Source organism: Phoxinus phoxinus, assembly GCF_949152265.1.
Source record: "Phoxinus phoxinus genome assembly, chromosome: 10".
In the NCBI taxonomy this organism is placed as follows: Eukaryota; Metazoa; Chordata; class Actinopteri; order Cypriniformes; family Leuciscidae; genus Phoxinus; species Phoxinus phoxinus.
In genome coordinates this window covers 32,256,081-32,272,700 of record NC_136885.1, presented here as the reverse complement: position 1 = coordinate 32,272,700, position 16,620 = coordinate 32,256,081, and the positions used below count along the sequence as shown (strand labels likewise).

The following is a 16,620-nucleotide window of genomic DNA, read 5'->3' as shown; positions in this document are numbered from 1 at the left end:
TTTTGTATCTTTGAGAGAATGTGTGATCTAACATAATATCATGCAGAAGGTCTGAGTCTGTACTGTATGCTGTAAATAACAGGAGATAAATGTTCAATATTGAGTCCACTGAGATTTTTGTCCCCTACCACATGACCTAAAAATGTGCAAATATTTAAAAAAACTTCCAATTATATACATCATCATCAGGGCTCATTTCATAAATAATTAATCTGTTTTAGTTTAATTTAATCTGGTGTAAAAACAAAAAACATATCCAGTATATGTAGCATTTTTATTTTATCATTGTGAAATTTTTGTAGCAGTTTTTAGTAATATTTTGAATTAATTTTTTTCCTGTTTTTAGTAAATTTGTTGTTTTTGTCATATTTATTAGTGTTTTTTTTATATGTCAATATAGTTCTAGTATTTTAGTACATCAAGCTAAACTAAATGAACATTCAGTTTATTTCAAGTACCGGAAATTTTTAGTTTTAGTTTTATGATATTTATACCGTATTCAAAAGGAGCCTGAAGACGCTTGAAACTCCTGTTTCTTATTTGTTTGCCTTCCCTCGGCTTGTCCTTTAGTGTAATCTGACGTCGTAACTGAGTTAGTTTAATCTTGTTTTCAATCTAACTGCTCCCATTACAGATTGCACGTCTCCTGTTGACTTCCAGCACCTTACACGGTCGAATCCTGTAATGTGATCGGGCAGGTAAAACCCCTGCTGGGGTGAAACAGGATTCACAGCCTCAAACCACACCAACACACACACTCACATGCGCACATTTTCCATTTGAGGTTGCATCAAACGTGTCATGTTTTAAATATGTATTATGCCTGTTTTGTATACAAATCTGCATAGCCCTAGATACAACCAATGCAAAGTATAGATGATGCTAACATGATTTTTTTCATTATGAACAGTAACCTGTGTAGGTACGTGCCGAGTCACTGGCTTTGTGTTTTTTGTGACCCATCGATGATCAGTCGCAGTATAACTTACCCTCAGTCTCTCAACTCTGACCCCGTCTAACAATAATCAGCATGCATTTTTCATCAGCCTTGGCAACTGCTATCCATTACAGCCGAACCACTCTTCATACAGATTCCTGAGCAGCGTTAGACACCAGCTGAAGGTTTCGACTGAATGCCAGCGGATGAAATGCTGTTGATATAGAGGAAGTGAAGGACAAGAGAGCAACTCTGGGACACAATGAAACACGGCGAGCATCTCAGCGGGATGAATGGATGGTGGATGCAGCGAGCGGCATCTCTGCTGTTGTTCTTTTGACACTCATCCAAGGTTTCTGGACTTTCATTATTGCTTGCGTTTCCAAGTGTCATCTATTGTTGGAGGCACTAGAAGAATGGCCTCACTGCTTTAAATGCATGAGCTGACACAAACTATGGCTTTTGCCCAGGTAAGAACAATAGTCTCTTAGTATTTGTAACAATTGATCAAAATGTCTTGAAGAAACTGGCGCTGAGTTTACATTAGCTGAACAGCATGACATTTAATGTGTGGTGGCGGAGTGTGTAATTGCTAAATAGTCTTTCATATCCTGTTTAATACAGAGGAAACTGACACAGTGACATTTGCTCAACCAATGGCATGAGTTAATGTGAAACAGGGTCATGATTATATTTTGTATAATACTAGCAGTATTATTTTAGTATAATTGACTATTAAAGTTTGTATTAATATTTAGATTTTTTGTTTGTTTTTCATTTTAATTTTGGTTCAAGTTTTAGTCATTCTGGTTAGTTTTTGTCCTTTTTTTACTAGTTTTTTTTATATGTCTATATATATATATTTTTTTTTTTCACTTTTAGTTATTTTAGTACATAAAGTTAAACTAAGTGAAAATAAGAAATACTGCCTTGGCAACTAGCTGAAATGAAGTAACTCATAGTGTTTCTATGTTTTTAGTTTCCATTAACTATAATAGCTATTTTTTGTTCTTTCTGAATTATCTTAAATGGTTAATGTTGCAGAAATACTTTTCTGCATCCTTTATGCTTTATATGATCTTTTTCGTTGTCTGGGTAACACAATTGGCAATAGTGCTGATAGTCAGATGCATCCTGAACCAAAGTGACCATCATGAACAAAATTATTTTTTTTTATTCAATATTTTGGCTAATTTTATGTTTTAAAAGTATCTTATTAGTCCTTCTAACTAAATTTACCTTGTTTAAAGTCTTCTCATAGACTGGGTTCCTACGCAATTTTGATTTGAGTAATTTCCAGGTCTGGATAAGTATGAAAAAAGAAAAAAGTATGGAACAATAAGTTTCAAGAATATTGCCCATATTCAGTTTTCTAAACTATAAAATTAAAATAAATTTGTCTCACAAGCAGAGTATTTTCATGGCAAAAGTGATTGTTTAGTTGAACATGACTGAATGAATTCAAGACACACAAGGACTTTACCATAAACAAGTTTCTTTTGTACTTCACTAAAAGAAATGTGCGTTTGTCACTCAAACCAACAACAGATAAAGGAACAAATGATTATCTAAATCAGACTGTACTTCGCTGTTTGGTGATCGTGACTCATCAACCCACATTTACAGTATCAAACTGATGTGTCAGAGAAATGAAGAAAAGAGAAAAGTATTACAGATGACTGTACTATACCAAAGAAAATGCTGCTGGTAATGCTGTATGAACCATTTATGTTGAATATGGTCTGAAAAATCATCAAAAATGATGATTTTGAAGAAATATTATAGGTTTGGAAATTTGAAATGTGTAGGAACACTGGCTAGAAAAAAAGTCTGGAGTCCGTCCAGGCCAAGTGATAAGTGACATGATTAACTTTTGACATTTTCTTATGTTTAGGGTTTCTATAAAATCAGCCCTGCAAAAGACAACCAGGAGCCTCCGCAGTCCTTCCCAACATGTCCTCCTCCGTCCACTGGGATTCCTCCAGATCTGCTGTCCACCTGCCCGAAGCTTTTAAACACGGCTCTTCCTCTTCTCATGGCTCCAGTAATGATGGACGCACCTCTCACCTTGATACCTGGAACTACATCAAAAAGCGGGGTTGTCCAGAATCTCACAGGTGTGTCTCCGCAGCCGACAGAACTCCCTCTATACGGAACAGAAAGTGCATCCATACAGTTTCCTCTCCCTCCTGTTACGCTGTACACGTCCACACATCCACGGATCTCTCCTGGTTGTGTCCAGCTGCTGGGAGTCTCGGAGTTGGCTCCTTACACACTGTCGACACTCATGCCACATCTGCCCCGATTCCCACCACCTGAGAGCGGCTCCTTGCCCCTCGCAGACCCTAGAGCCTCCTCCAGAGAAGAGGAGACCATCTTACAGGAAGGAAGCATTAACATCAGTGTTTCTAAGAACTCCTCTACAGACGGGGCAGGTGAGGTGATAGATGGATGGATGGATGGATGGATGGATGGATGGATGGATGGATGGATGGATGGATGGATGGATAGATAGATAGATAGATAGATAGATAGATAGATAGATAGATAGATAGATAGATAGATAGATAGATAGATAGATGGACTGATTTGTAGATAGATGGATAGATTGATTGACGGACTGATAGATGGATGGATGGATGGATGGATGGATGGATAGATAGATAGATAGATAGATAGATAGATAGATAGATAGATAGATAGATAGATGGACTGATTTGTAGATAGATGGATAGATTGATTGACGGACTGATAGATGGATGGATGGATGATAGATAGATAGATGGATGGATGGATGGATGGATGGATGGATAGATAGATAGATAGATAGATAGATAGATAGATAGATAGATAGATAGATAGATAGATAGATAGATAGATAGATAGATAGAAGGACTGATTTGTAGATAGATGGATAGATTGATTGACGGACTGATAGATGGATGGATAGATGGATGGATAGATAGATAGATAGATAGATAGATGGATGGATGGATGGATGGATGGATGGATGGATGGATAGATGGATTGATAGACAGACTGACTGACTAATGGATTGATTGATGGATTGATGGATAGATTGATAGACAGACTGATAGGTAGGTAGATAGATAGATAGATAGATAGATAGATAGATAGATAGATAGATAGATAGATAGATAGATAGATAGATGGACTGATTTGTAGATAGATTGATTGACGGACTGATAGATGGATGGATAGATAGATAGATAGATAGATAGATAGATAGATAGATAGATAGATAGATAGATAGATAGATAGATAGATAGATAGATAGATAGATAGATAGATGGACTGATAGATAGATAGATAGATGGATGGATGGATGGATGGATGGATGGATGGATCGATAGATAGATAGATAGATAGATAGATAGATAGATAGATAGATAGATAGATAGATAGATAGATAGATAGACGGACTGATTTGTAGATAGATGGATAGATTGATTGACGGACTGATAGATGGATGGATAGATAGATAGATAGATAGATAGATAGATAGATGGATGGATGGATGGATGGATTGATAGACAGACTGACTGACTAATGGATTGATTGATGGATAGATTGATAGACGGACTGATAGGTAGGTAGGTAGGTAGATAGATAGATAGTTAGATAGATAGATAGATAGATAGATAGATAGTGTAGAGGTTTGAAATCTTGATATGTGCAATGGCTTACACTAATAACTATATAACATTAATCCAAGCAGCTATTCCCATTTGCAGTGTTCATTGCCAGCCCAGCAATGCCGTTCAATAAATCCACCTCAGAAACGTTGTTGAAATAAAAGATGAAAATCTCCGGTTTTTATTCCTTGGTTTCTGGTTTACAACAAAGAATGTGAGCTGAATAATACACTTATTCTAATTGTTACTGAAAATAAAAAGAAATAACTAGAAGTTAGCAGTTATCAGTTATCAGGTAAGAAAACCATTTGCTTCCACAGCTCTCAAGATCTGAATCGCGTTCTGAGAATCAACATAACGTAGCCGGAGTATGCATACTCTTAAAGAGGCAGTATACTATTTTACCAAATCTTACAAACACATGAAAAATCCTATAAACACATGAATTCTAGAAAGCTTTTAACCTTTTAAGTATTATTTAACATTTTGTAACCATTACATGAACTACTAAAAGAAATTATTTACTTGTTTAACATTCATTCTTATTCACATTGCTATGAATTGTACTTTGGCCTCTACATACCCGACCCCTAATTGCCTTCTATCCTAGAAGCAATTATAACTTTAAATGTCTTTCTTTTGAGTAAAGCTCAGTAACAGTCCTTCTCATACTGCTTCTTGAAGTAAGCAGAGTTTAGTTATCGGCCTCTCAAGTTCGTTTGTCTTTGTCTTGACTCGAACCTTGCGGACCATTCCATGCTCGTCCTCCATAGTCTTAACGATTCTTCCCATTAGCCACGATCCCCTGGGGGCTGATTCGTCGACAATCAAGACTACATCGCCCGGTATGAAGTTCCGTGATGGATGGTTCCATTTCTGTCTTTTTTGGAGGTGAGGCAGATATTCCTTGGTCCAGCGCTTCCAGAATAGATCGCTCATATACTGGACTTGCCTCCATCTTTTACGCGCATAAGTATCATCCTTATGGAAGAGTCCTGGTGGTAAGTTGGGGTTAGTCTTGAGCAGAAGTAAGTGTTGTGGGGTAAGAGCTTCCAGATCATTAATATCATTGGATGGCATAGTAATAGGCCTACTATTCAGAATGGCTTCACATTCACAGAAGAACGTCTGAAGACCTTCCTCATCCAAGTTTTGTTCTCTCAGCGTAGCACCCATGATTTTCCTGATGGAGCGGATGATTCTCTCCCACACCCCTCCATGGTGGGATCCGGATGGTGGATTGAATAACCATTTGATGTCACGTTGGAGCAAGCTATCCTCAATTTGTGAAGTATTCCACTCCTTTATTGCCTTTCTGAGCTCATGATTAGCTCCAACAAAGTTGGTCCCATTGTCAGATCTCATCTCCTTCACCTGACCTCTTCTTGCAATGAAGCGACGCAGAGCTTGAATAAAGGAGTCTGTTTCCAATGATGTTGTCATTTCTATGTGGACCGCACGACATGCAAGGCAGGTAAATATCACCCCATATCTTTTTACAGATGATCTTCCACGTTTAATGTTGAATGGCCCAAATAGATCCACTCCCGTTCTGGTGAAGGGTGGTTCGTCTGGTACAACTCTGTTTCTTGGTAAGTCCGCCATCATTTGTGTGCCTAATGCACCATGTTGTCTTCGACAGATAATACACCGTGACAGCATTCTTCTGATTGACGAGTGAGCACCAATAATCCAGTACCTTTGACATACATGAGACAAGACATGATTACGTCCACTGTGGCCCAGCCGCTCATGTGAATCCTGGAGAATCAGATCAGCCACACGATGGTTTTTAGGCAGGATCATCGGGTGCTTGGCTTCGGCTGGCATGGATGCTCGACTGAGCCTCCCTCCAACACGAAGGATTCCCTCTTCAAGTCGTGGATTCAGTCTGAATATTCGACTACTCTTCTTGATGGAGTCCTTTCTCCGAAGAGCAGATATCTCCTCTTGGAACATACTTTGCTGACAATAACTGATGATATCCGTCTCAGCTTGTCGCAGATTGTCCACGGTCAGGTAAGTCTGTTTGAGACTCCTTTTGTAGTTCAACATCTCCCTGTTCACCCGTTGCTGATCACTGTACAATCCATTCATCTCCTTTCTCTTCCTTGACAGGTTTACCAGGGTTCTCTTGAGTCGCGTGAGCCACGCCACAGCTTTCTTGAGATGTATCCATGAAGAGTAGTATCGAATTAGTTGTTGCATTGCATCAGTGCTTTCTTTTGCCGTTGTAGCATTGACAAGTACGCCCTTCTTGACCTCAGGATCTTCAGCCATGAGCTCTTCGTGGAGATCGTGCTTATCTGGCCATTCCCTTTCAGGTTTAGTGAGGAAGACAGGCCCTGCAATCCAAACTTCATTCTTCATGAAGACGCTCACTTTTTGTCCCCTGGAGGCGCAATCAGCAGGATTCAACTGAGTGTTGATGTAGCTCCATTGTTGCACTTTTGATGCTTGCAAGATTATGGCAATCCTGTTCGCCACAAATGTCTTAAATCTGATGTTCTCATTTGCTAAGTACTTGAGTACAGCAGTACTGTCCGTCCAAAACTTGGAATCTGACAGTGGCAACTGTAGTTCTTTCTTCAGCATAACATCCACCTTCACAGCTAAGGCAGCTGCCGTCAGCTCCATTCGTGGGATAGTTGGTGGTTTAAGGGGTGCAACCCTTGCCTTTCCCATGACAAATGAGCAGTGTATTTGGTTTCTACTGTTTTTCTGGACTAAGTAAGTAACAGTACCGTAGCCTGTTTCGCACGCGTCACAAAAATGATGCAGCCGAGCTTGCACTGCTTTCCCAAACTCAGGTGGCTTAAAGCACCGATCCACTCCAAAGTCAGTGAGCTGTTGAAGTTCTTCAGTCCACTCTGTCCATTGTTGTGCGAAATGCTCTGGCACAGTGTCATCCCAGCCTGTTCTTAGTCTACACAATTCTTGCAAGATGTTTCTAGCAGGCAGAATGACTGGCGACAACATTCCCAGTGGGTCGTAAACTGAACTCATCGTAGACAAGATACCTCTCCTGGTGAGAGGCTTCTGCTCTATGTGCACATGGAACTTGAACTGATCTGACCGGATACACCACTGTACTCCCAAAGCTCTCTTGATGGCGAGTGAATCCTGGTCAAGATCGAGATCTTTGACTTCTGTTGCCCGGTCCTCCAGTGGAATGTTTAACAACACATTTCGATTGTTCGTTGTCCATTTTGTCAGCCTAAAACCTCCTGTTTGACAGATGGCCTTCAAGTCTTGGAATAGTCTGACTGCTTCTTGTTCAGTGGCAACTGATCTTAAACAATCGTCTACATAAAAATTATTTAAGACTGTATCCACTACTGCAGCATCAAACATGTTCTTGTTGTCCTCGGCACACCTTCTCAACGCATAACTCGCGCAACTTGGTGAGGAAGTGGCTCCAAACAAGTGTACCTCCATTCTGTACTCTTGCAGCTCTTTTGAGGTGTCGCCGTCCGGCCACCACAAAAACCTGAGAAGGTCAGCATCTTCTGGTGGGACTTTGACTTGGTGAAACATCGATTCCACATCCGCCATGACTGCGACTCGCTCTTGACGGAATCTAGTCAAGACACCAATCAGACTGCTTGTCATGTCAGGCCCTTGCAGTAATTGTTCATTGAGTGTGGTTCCTTGATATGCAGCACCACAGTCGAATACCACTCGCATTTTATGCTTTTTAGGGTGGTAAACACCGTGATGCGGAATAAACCACACCTTTCCATCATTCCGTTTTAGTTCTTCTTCTGGGACCTTTACAGCATAGCCCTTCTTTATCACATCATTCATGAAGCTGACATAGTCCTCTTTGAACGTCTGCTTTCTCTGAAGCTTCTTTTTCATGTTGAGCGCTCGTTGCTCTATCATTGCTCTGTTGTTGGGCATTTTCACATCTTTGTTCTTCAACGGCAGACCAATAGAGTAGTGGCCGTTGACCAGCTTTGTCGATTTAGAGACTCTGTCCATAAACAGTTGGTCTTCCTTAGACATCTCCAACTGCTCTCCTTTAGCATTCTCAGGAAAATCATACTTGAATTGCTGAGTCCACAAATCTTCGAGTCGAGCCACTGAGATCCGATTCATCTGAATCTGCGGGTATCCGTTCTTTGTCCAGCTTCTGATGTTATCACGCAGCGGTCCGTTTACTGTCCATCCCAACGCTGTGCGTACTGCATACGGCCCATCGTTGACACTGCGGATTACCTCTTCTGGCTCCAAAGCCTTTGCCACATCAGTCCCAATCAGAAGACCGATATCAGCATTGATCGAAGGAATTCGTACACCTCGTAGATGTGGCCACCTATCCACGTCTTTTTGGGTTGGAATGTTCTCTTTACTTGCGGGTATAACCTTTTGTGCGAAAACACCTGTAAGTTCGATAAAGTCATCACCTTCTAGGCTACTCACTTCTAGGTCTGATACAGCTTTGCATGAGACTGTCTTTTGGTCTCCCATAGTAGTGAGTAGGATGTTCACATTTTTCCCTTGTAAGTGAAGGTCGTTAGCCAGCTTGTTAGTACAGAAGGAGGCGTTACTCCCTGGATCCATGAATGCATAACAAGTCAGCACCTTGTTGCCTCTCTTCGCCTTTACTCTCACGGGAACGATGGCGAAGACACTACCTGTACCCCCGACCCCAGTCTGAGAGCATGCTTCCCCTGCATCCACGAATCCACTGACAACGGTTTGCTCTCCCTTTGGAGACTCCTCTTTTTGCTCCTCATGTGAAGCTTCTTCCCTTGATAAGTCTTTAAATTTTTGCTTTATGTGTAAGAGCGTAGGGTGTGTCGCTGAACATATCTGACAGCTCTTCTTTTCTTCACAGGCATTACTCATGTGTCCTCTTATAAGACAACTGAAGCAAAGTCCTTTGCTCTTAAGGAATTCAAGCTTTTCTTTGTGCAGCTTTCTTTGGAGCTTCTTGCACTGTTCCATGGTATGATCTCCCTGACAGAAGATACAAGGTTTCATGAAGGCTTTGTCCATGTTTGTTCCCTTCTCTTGAGCTTTCTTGTTTCCGGCACCAGCTGCATATTTCTCAGCTTTCTGTTCTTTTAATTCAGTGGCTAAAGTTGTAATGTTTTTCTTTCCACTTGACCTTTCAGTCTGGCGCTTAGTTTGTCCTAAGATTTCACCAAACACAGGGTGTGAAGCCATTTCAGCCTGTGTGTTGACAAATGACACTACGTCTTTGAACTTTGTCCGCCGATCTTGCTTCTTCTGAATGTCTATGGCAACACTCCTGAATCTCTCTCTCAGCCTGTATGGAAGCTTTGAGATGATCGTGCGCATGTTAGCAGCATTTTCCATCTCTTCTAAGTACTCCAGATCCGACATCGCATTATTGCAGTTTGTCATAAAGAGGGCGTATGCTTCAAGTGCCTTGGTGTCATCTGCTTTAATGGCAGGCCAGTTTAAAGCCTTATCAAGGTATGCCATGGATATCTTATATTTATCACCAAAGCGTTCCTTTAGCAGTCTCTTGGCTTCAGGGTATCCTTGATCTGGATCCATATGAAAACAGCTGCGCACTAAGTCATTAGGTTGTCCATTTGTGTGCTGTTCTAGATAGTAAAGCCGATCCTTGCTGTTTTCAGTCTTGCTTTCTATGCGGTGCTCAAAGGCTCTCATGAATAGACGATATTCTAATGGATCTCCTTTGAAAACTGGAATGTTCGGTGATGGCAATGTAGATAGCCTTTGCTGCTTTATTAAGCTTTCAGTGATGTCGTTTTGTCGTTGCATGACGGTAACCAGATTATCTGTGTGATCATCTGAAGTGACAGGAGCTCGTATCGCGCCTGCGCCTCTTTCACTAGTGTGGTTATGCCAAGTTCCACTGTTAGATACACTTCTCTTACTGTGGCTGACATCACGTTTCCTTGTCGCAGACGTGGCTATTTCCACCATACTGCCTTTGGTTCTACTTGACACATCTGAACATTCATATTTCCTTATCACGGCTAATCGTGCATCCGTTGCAGCGAGCTCTGCTTGCAGCTCCAACTGCTCTTTTTCAACCTTGAGCTGTAGTTCCTGTTCATCCAAAGTCTGTCTTTTTCTTAATGTATCTGATTTGACTAACAGAGCAGCTCTCTCTAATTCAACCTTTAAGCGCTCAGCACGCGCTGACGAAGTTGCAGAAGTAGTCGAAACAGACTTCGATTTTCTAGACTTACTGGTGGCTGACACACTATCTTCAGGGTGTATCTGCTCATTAACCTTGTTAGCCTCTTCTCTGCGTAGTATTGCATCCTGTAGCCATGCATTCACTTCTTGCACAAATTCTCTGTGCTCATTATTTCTTGGCTCAAACCAATCCCTTTGATCTGTGTTCAAATTCTCTACGCATTCAATCTGGCAGAATAAGTCTTTAACGTCAGCATTTATTTTACTGAATTCCTTTATCTGTGTTTCATACTTTGTCAACAACTCCTTTGTTATGATTTCCACATTTGCATCATCATCCATTAAAGCATGCAATTCGTTTTTTCTCGCAGTAAGTTGTCCTAAAATAGCTCTTCTGGAGCTCATTTTAGTTTTCAAACTATATTCCAATGCTTTAAGTGTTGGTTTAACCACTCGCTTTTCCTCAATTGGGCTTACCGTGGCTTCTGTTCCTGTCTCCGTCATGATTGCTTTGATATTCATACAGTTCGTTTTTTTTTTTTACTTTTTCCGTCACGCAGCAGCAATGACAAACTCGTTAAGTCCGTTAGCAATCCACTTATCACTCACCAGCCACGAGCACAGCGCATGATCAGTCAGTCCCTCGTCGAAACTTTCATTAATGTTCCACTTGCCGCAAACCTCTCGGTTCGATGTCCAATGTCAAGCGGGTTTTCTTACTAATGTAGAGGTTTGAAATCTTGATATGTGCAATGGCTTACACTAATAACTATATAACATTAATCCAAGCAGCTATTCCCATTTGCAGTGTTCATTGCCAGCCCAGCAATGCCGTTCAATAAATCCACCTCAGAAACGTTGTTGAAATAAAAGATGAAAATCTCCGGTTTTTATTCCTTGGTTTCTGGTTTACAACAAAGAATGTGAGCTGAATAATACACTTATTCTAATTGTTACTGAAAATAAAAAGAAATAACTAGAAGTTATCAGTTATCAGTTATCAGTTATCAGGTAAGAAAACCATTTGCTTCCACAGCTCTCAAGATCTGAATCGCGTTCTGAGAATCAACATAACGTAGCCGGAGTATGCATACTCTTAAAGAGGCAGTATACTATTTTACCAAATCTTACAAACACATGAAAAATCCTATAAACACATGAATTCTAGAAAGCTTTTAACCTTTTAAGTATTATTTAACATTTTGTAACCATTACATGAACTACTAAAAGAAATTATTTACTTGTTTAACATTCATTCTTATTCACATTGCTATGAATTGTACTTTGGCCTCTACAGATAGATAGATTGATAGATTGATTGATTGATTGATTGATTGATTGATTGATTGATTGATTGATAGATAGATAGATAGATAGATTGATAGATAGATAGATAGATAGATAGATAGACGGATTGATAGACAGACTGACTGACTAATGGATTGATTGATGGATAGATTGATAGACGGACTGATAGATAGATAGATAGATAGATAGGTAGATAGATAGATAGATAGATAGATAGATAGATAGATAGATAGATAGATAGATAGATAGATAGATAGATAGATAGATAGTTGTGTTTTACATCTTTTTAATTCGCTTCTGTTTTCTCATCACAGATGTCTCTGGGTTCAGACTCTGTCCATCATGTCCATCACGTCTGGCTTTAATTACGACCCTCATCCCCACCTTCATCATCCTCACCGTCTGCTTTGCCATTATAGGTGCATGTGCTCTCAGTAAAGACTGTGATCTGCTAGAATCAAATCAATATAAATCTATTTACAGTGATTAAATCATGAAAACAGTCAGATAACGCAATACTTTTCCTCTTTAGTGAAGTTTGTGTGTTTCCCAACCAAAGTGCGAGACACTGGCGGCTCACAGAACTGCACCATCACACCGGCGCCCTTCTATTCGGTGAAATATCCAGCCAACGATACCATCAACATTTCCTCAGGTACCATCAGAGATTTATTAAGAGATCTGCTGTGCAGATTTGATTTTATGATGGTGTCACATGGTCTCTTCCTGTCGAAGTGAACTTGGTCTTTCTCGCCCAGATTGCTCCACAGCAATGAATGCTGGGTCTCATGGGATGCGTATTGTTGGTGGTACGGAGGCTGCGAAGGACCAGTGGGGGTGGCAGACCAGTTTACACTGGCGTGGCAAACACGTGTGTGGAGGATCCATCATTACTTCTCACTGGGTCGTCACTGCCGCACACTGCTTTGTACAGTGAGTATGAGACAACAGAGAAAATGTTAACTTTATTATCGACCAGCTCTAACCTGATAAATGCGACTATAAGGTGTGAAGATATAAAAAAATTATAAACATTTATTACCATGTGTATTGTGAAAAGCGCTGTACAAATGCATTTTGACTGCGTTTGTGTTGTTTGTCAGATATGATATGATGCTGGAGTCTGATTGGATCGTGGTTGTTGATACTGTCAGTGTCTCGGACTCGTCTCAGGGCAAACGCTACAACACACTGCAAATACACCCACACCCACGATTCTCAGGGAACGACAACGACTACGACCTGTGTCTGCTGCGCACGCAGACTGAGATGGAGATGGGAGGTATGTTCGCTCCGGCAGGACTTGCTATGGGCAGATTCATTTGCAATTCCAAAAATTTTGCAAGTTTATGTACCATGTAAATTGACTCAATTTAATTTCTTAATACACATTTCTGGTTTAAAAAAGTGTGTGTGTGTGTGTGTGTGTGTGTGTGTGTGTGTGTGTGTGTGTGTGTGTGTGTGTGTGTGTGTGTGTGTGTGTGTGTGTGTGTGTGTGTGTGTGTGTGTGTGTGTGTGTGTGTGTTACTATTTACATGTATATAAATAATATATACATTTAAAAATATTATCGTTTTTGTTTATCTTCGTATGAACATATGTGACTGAATCAGAGAGCAAGATATACTCTTTTCTGATCTTGATATTTGTTAACATTTCAAAGCAAATTTAAGATTCCTTTTTTATCTCTAGTTGAAAGTATCAATAAAAGAGGATCTCTTTTTGTATTATAATATATAGATAGGTAAAAAACAAATGAGAATAATATCTAGTAAAATTAGGTGCGAATGTCATGTTGACTTAAGTGATATTAATGCAGATGGTTTCTCCTCTGTAATTCAGAGCAGATGTGTTGACTGTTGTTTAGATGGAGTGAGACCCGTGTGTTTACCGCGTCTGAGCGAGTCTTTTCCTCCTGACTCCCCCTGCTGGGTCACGGGCTGGGGTTACACTCATGAAGGAGGTGAGATCGTGTTTCTGAAGCGTTTACAGGCCTCCCGAACTCTCGTGAAGGTGTCTTTCACTCTCTCATGCAGGGTCGGTGTCCTCACACTTGAGACAGGCTTACGTTCAGGTGATCGATCAGTCCATATGCTTACAGTCCAACGTGTACGGCTCCCAACTCACTCCCAGAATGCTTTGTGCTGGCGTTATGGAGGGAGGAGTGGACTCCTGTCAGGTACACACATCCATTAACATGATAGACTGCTCAAAAATTACAATTCTGTCATCATTTACTCACCCTTGTGTCGTTCCAAACCTGATTGACTTTCTTTTTTCTTCGGTGGAACACAAAAGGTAAAAAAAAAAATATATATATATATAAAATGCTATGAAAAAGACTATAAAATGCTCATGCACATTATTATTTCAAGTCCAATAATAATGAGGAACAGATTCACTAAAAGTAATCTGATTCATATTGACCTGCAGTAGCTCATGAGGGAAAATGACATAAACCAGTGATTGATGACAGAATTGTACATTTTATGTGAAATATTTTGATACAGATTATGAACAGTGAACACTTTACAATAAAGTCTAATTTGTTAACATTAGTTAATTCATTACCATTAACTAACAATGAGTTTTTAAAAAAGGGCTAAAGGGCAACATTTCGCATTAATAAAAACTATATAAACATTTAAACAAAATTACGAAAACTTTAGCAAAAATTAAAATGAAAGCAGAAAATATCAAATAAAACCTAATTCAAGAAAAATAACAAAAATTGTAATCGTATATCAATGATACTAATACAATACTGACTTTTGTGTCATTTAAAAAAAATACAACTGTTTATTGTTAGTCATAACTCTTGTCTTGTTTCCGTGTTTTGTGTTTAAGATCTTTTATTTTGATATGTATTTTCTGTTCCCATTGTTCCTGTGTTTCACTTCCTGTGTTTGCCTCGTTTCCTTAGCTCCCTTGTTTTGTTTCCATAGTTACCCTTGTTTGTTTCTATAGTGAATAATTACCCTCAACTGTTATGTCCCTTGTTATCTTGTGTATATACCCCTGTGTTTCAGTAGTCGGTTGTTGTCTTTACATCCCCTTGTAAAGATGTTGCATTTGTTATCATTATCCTTGTTAGGTTTGTTTTCTTGCTTGGATTTCATCATTCCTGTTTGGATCTATGTTTCCTGTATGGATTATTGGCATCTTCTTTGCTGTTTTCGGATCTTTGTTTGTGTGTTTTCTTCAATAAAACTGCTGCTCTTATATTTTCATCTCTCTTCTCTGCCCTTCTAACATAGTTTGTGTCAGCTCATGTCCATTAAATAATTAACAGATACAACTTTTGATTTCAATAATATATTAGTAAATGTTGGATTTAACCACGATTAATAAATGCTTTAGAAGTATTGTTCATGTTAGTTCATGGTCACTAATGTTAACAAATAGAGCCTTATTGTAAAGTGTTACCAATATTCCCTTGAAGGATCCTGTGTGTGTGTGTGTGTGTGTGTGTGTGTGTGCGTGCGTGTGTGTGTGTGTGTGTGTTGTGTAATTGTTCTCCAGGGTGACAGCGGAGGTCCTCTCGTGTGCAAGACTGAAGCTGGTGATTGGAGGTTGGCTGGTGTGGTGAGTTGGGGAGAAGGATGTGGAAGACGCAATAAACCAGGCGTCTACACCAGAATCACTCAGCTTCTCCAGTGGCTGGATCAATACATCAGTGTAAGCGCTAACAACACCAACAGCATCATCATTTTGTTTGAGGAATGTTACTGGTTCAAGTTAAGCTTTGACCTAAAATAACATTTACTGTAATGCCCTTACAATAGAAGTCTATGGGGGCAAAACACTGCATAACACACAAAAGTAAAACCTCAGGACTTTATGCATACAATCGAATTGATGAACTTTGTAACATTGACACTAAATGGAATCAATACTGAGCAATTTGCATTGTATAAAGCACTAAAAGTGACATGACATTGTTTACACTTTACGCCCACTTTTTCAGCAGCGTTGAAGCTGCTTCTTTGATACAATCTGTATTGTGAAAAGCGCTATACAAATATTCTTGACTTGACTTGACTAGTTCCGGAAGTATTTTTTCCATTTATTTCTCCAATGGGGATTGCAAAAAAAGTGATTGACTGTAAAATAAACCACATCTAATAAACCAACCCTTCCTGACATGACTTTATAAAACCAGAACCTTTTATTTGATATGTACAACAAAACACCACCAACAAAAAAGACTGTTTACACAGACTTAAGCTGATTTGAACTTGGGACATTCCTTTAAACCAATCGGCATGTTTATAAAGTCCAAAAACCATTAACATTTATTTCATTTTATTTCAGGATGGAAATCAAGAGGCGTTCTCAGTGGCCACCATAAAGGATAATAACTTTTGAAAATGCAGTATTGTTATACAGATTGTATTCATTTTACAACAGATAATTGAAACATTGAATAGAAGCAGATATCATCTGTAATAAAGATCATTACATCCAGACCGGCTCATGCTGATTTAATATGACTGACTGGAGTCACGTAAGCTCGGAAAAGGGCGTGTGAGAACAATACATAAATAAAAATTATGTTGGGAGATATTAAAG

General features: G+C 39.5%; 1 protein-coding gene across 1 annotated transcript; it reads left to right on the top strand.

Moving 5' to 3' along the window:
- Positions 1-837: 837 nt before the first annotated feature.
- On the top strand, positions 838-16,514 carry LOC307004970 (uncharacterized protein). Its single transcript, XM_079624644.1, has 10 exons — positions 838-1,407; positions 2,832-3,372; positions 12,363-12,467; positions 12,581-12,703; positions 12,807-12,981; positions 13,152-13,330; positions 13,916-14,011; positions 14,085-14,227; positions 15,571-15,726; positions 16,363-16,514. The coding sequence occupies exons 1-10, from the start codon at positions 1,372-1,374 to the stop codon at positions 16,414-16,416; spliced, it is 1,608 nt and encodes a 535-aa protein (XP_079480770.1). The 5' UTR covers positions 838-1,371; the 3' UTR covers positions 16,417-16,514.
- Positions 16,515-16,620: the final 106 nt, after the last annotated feature.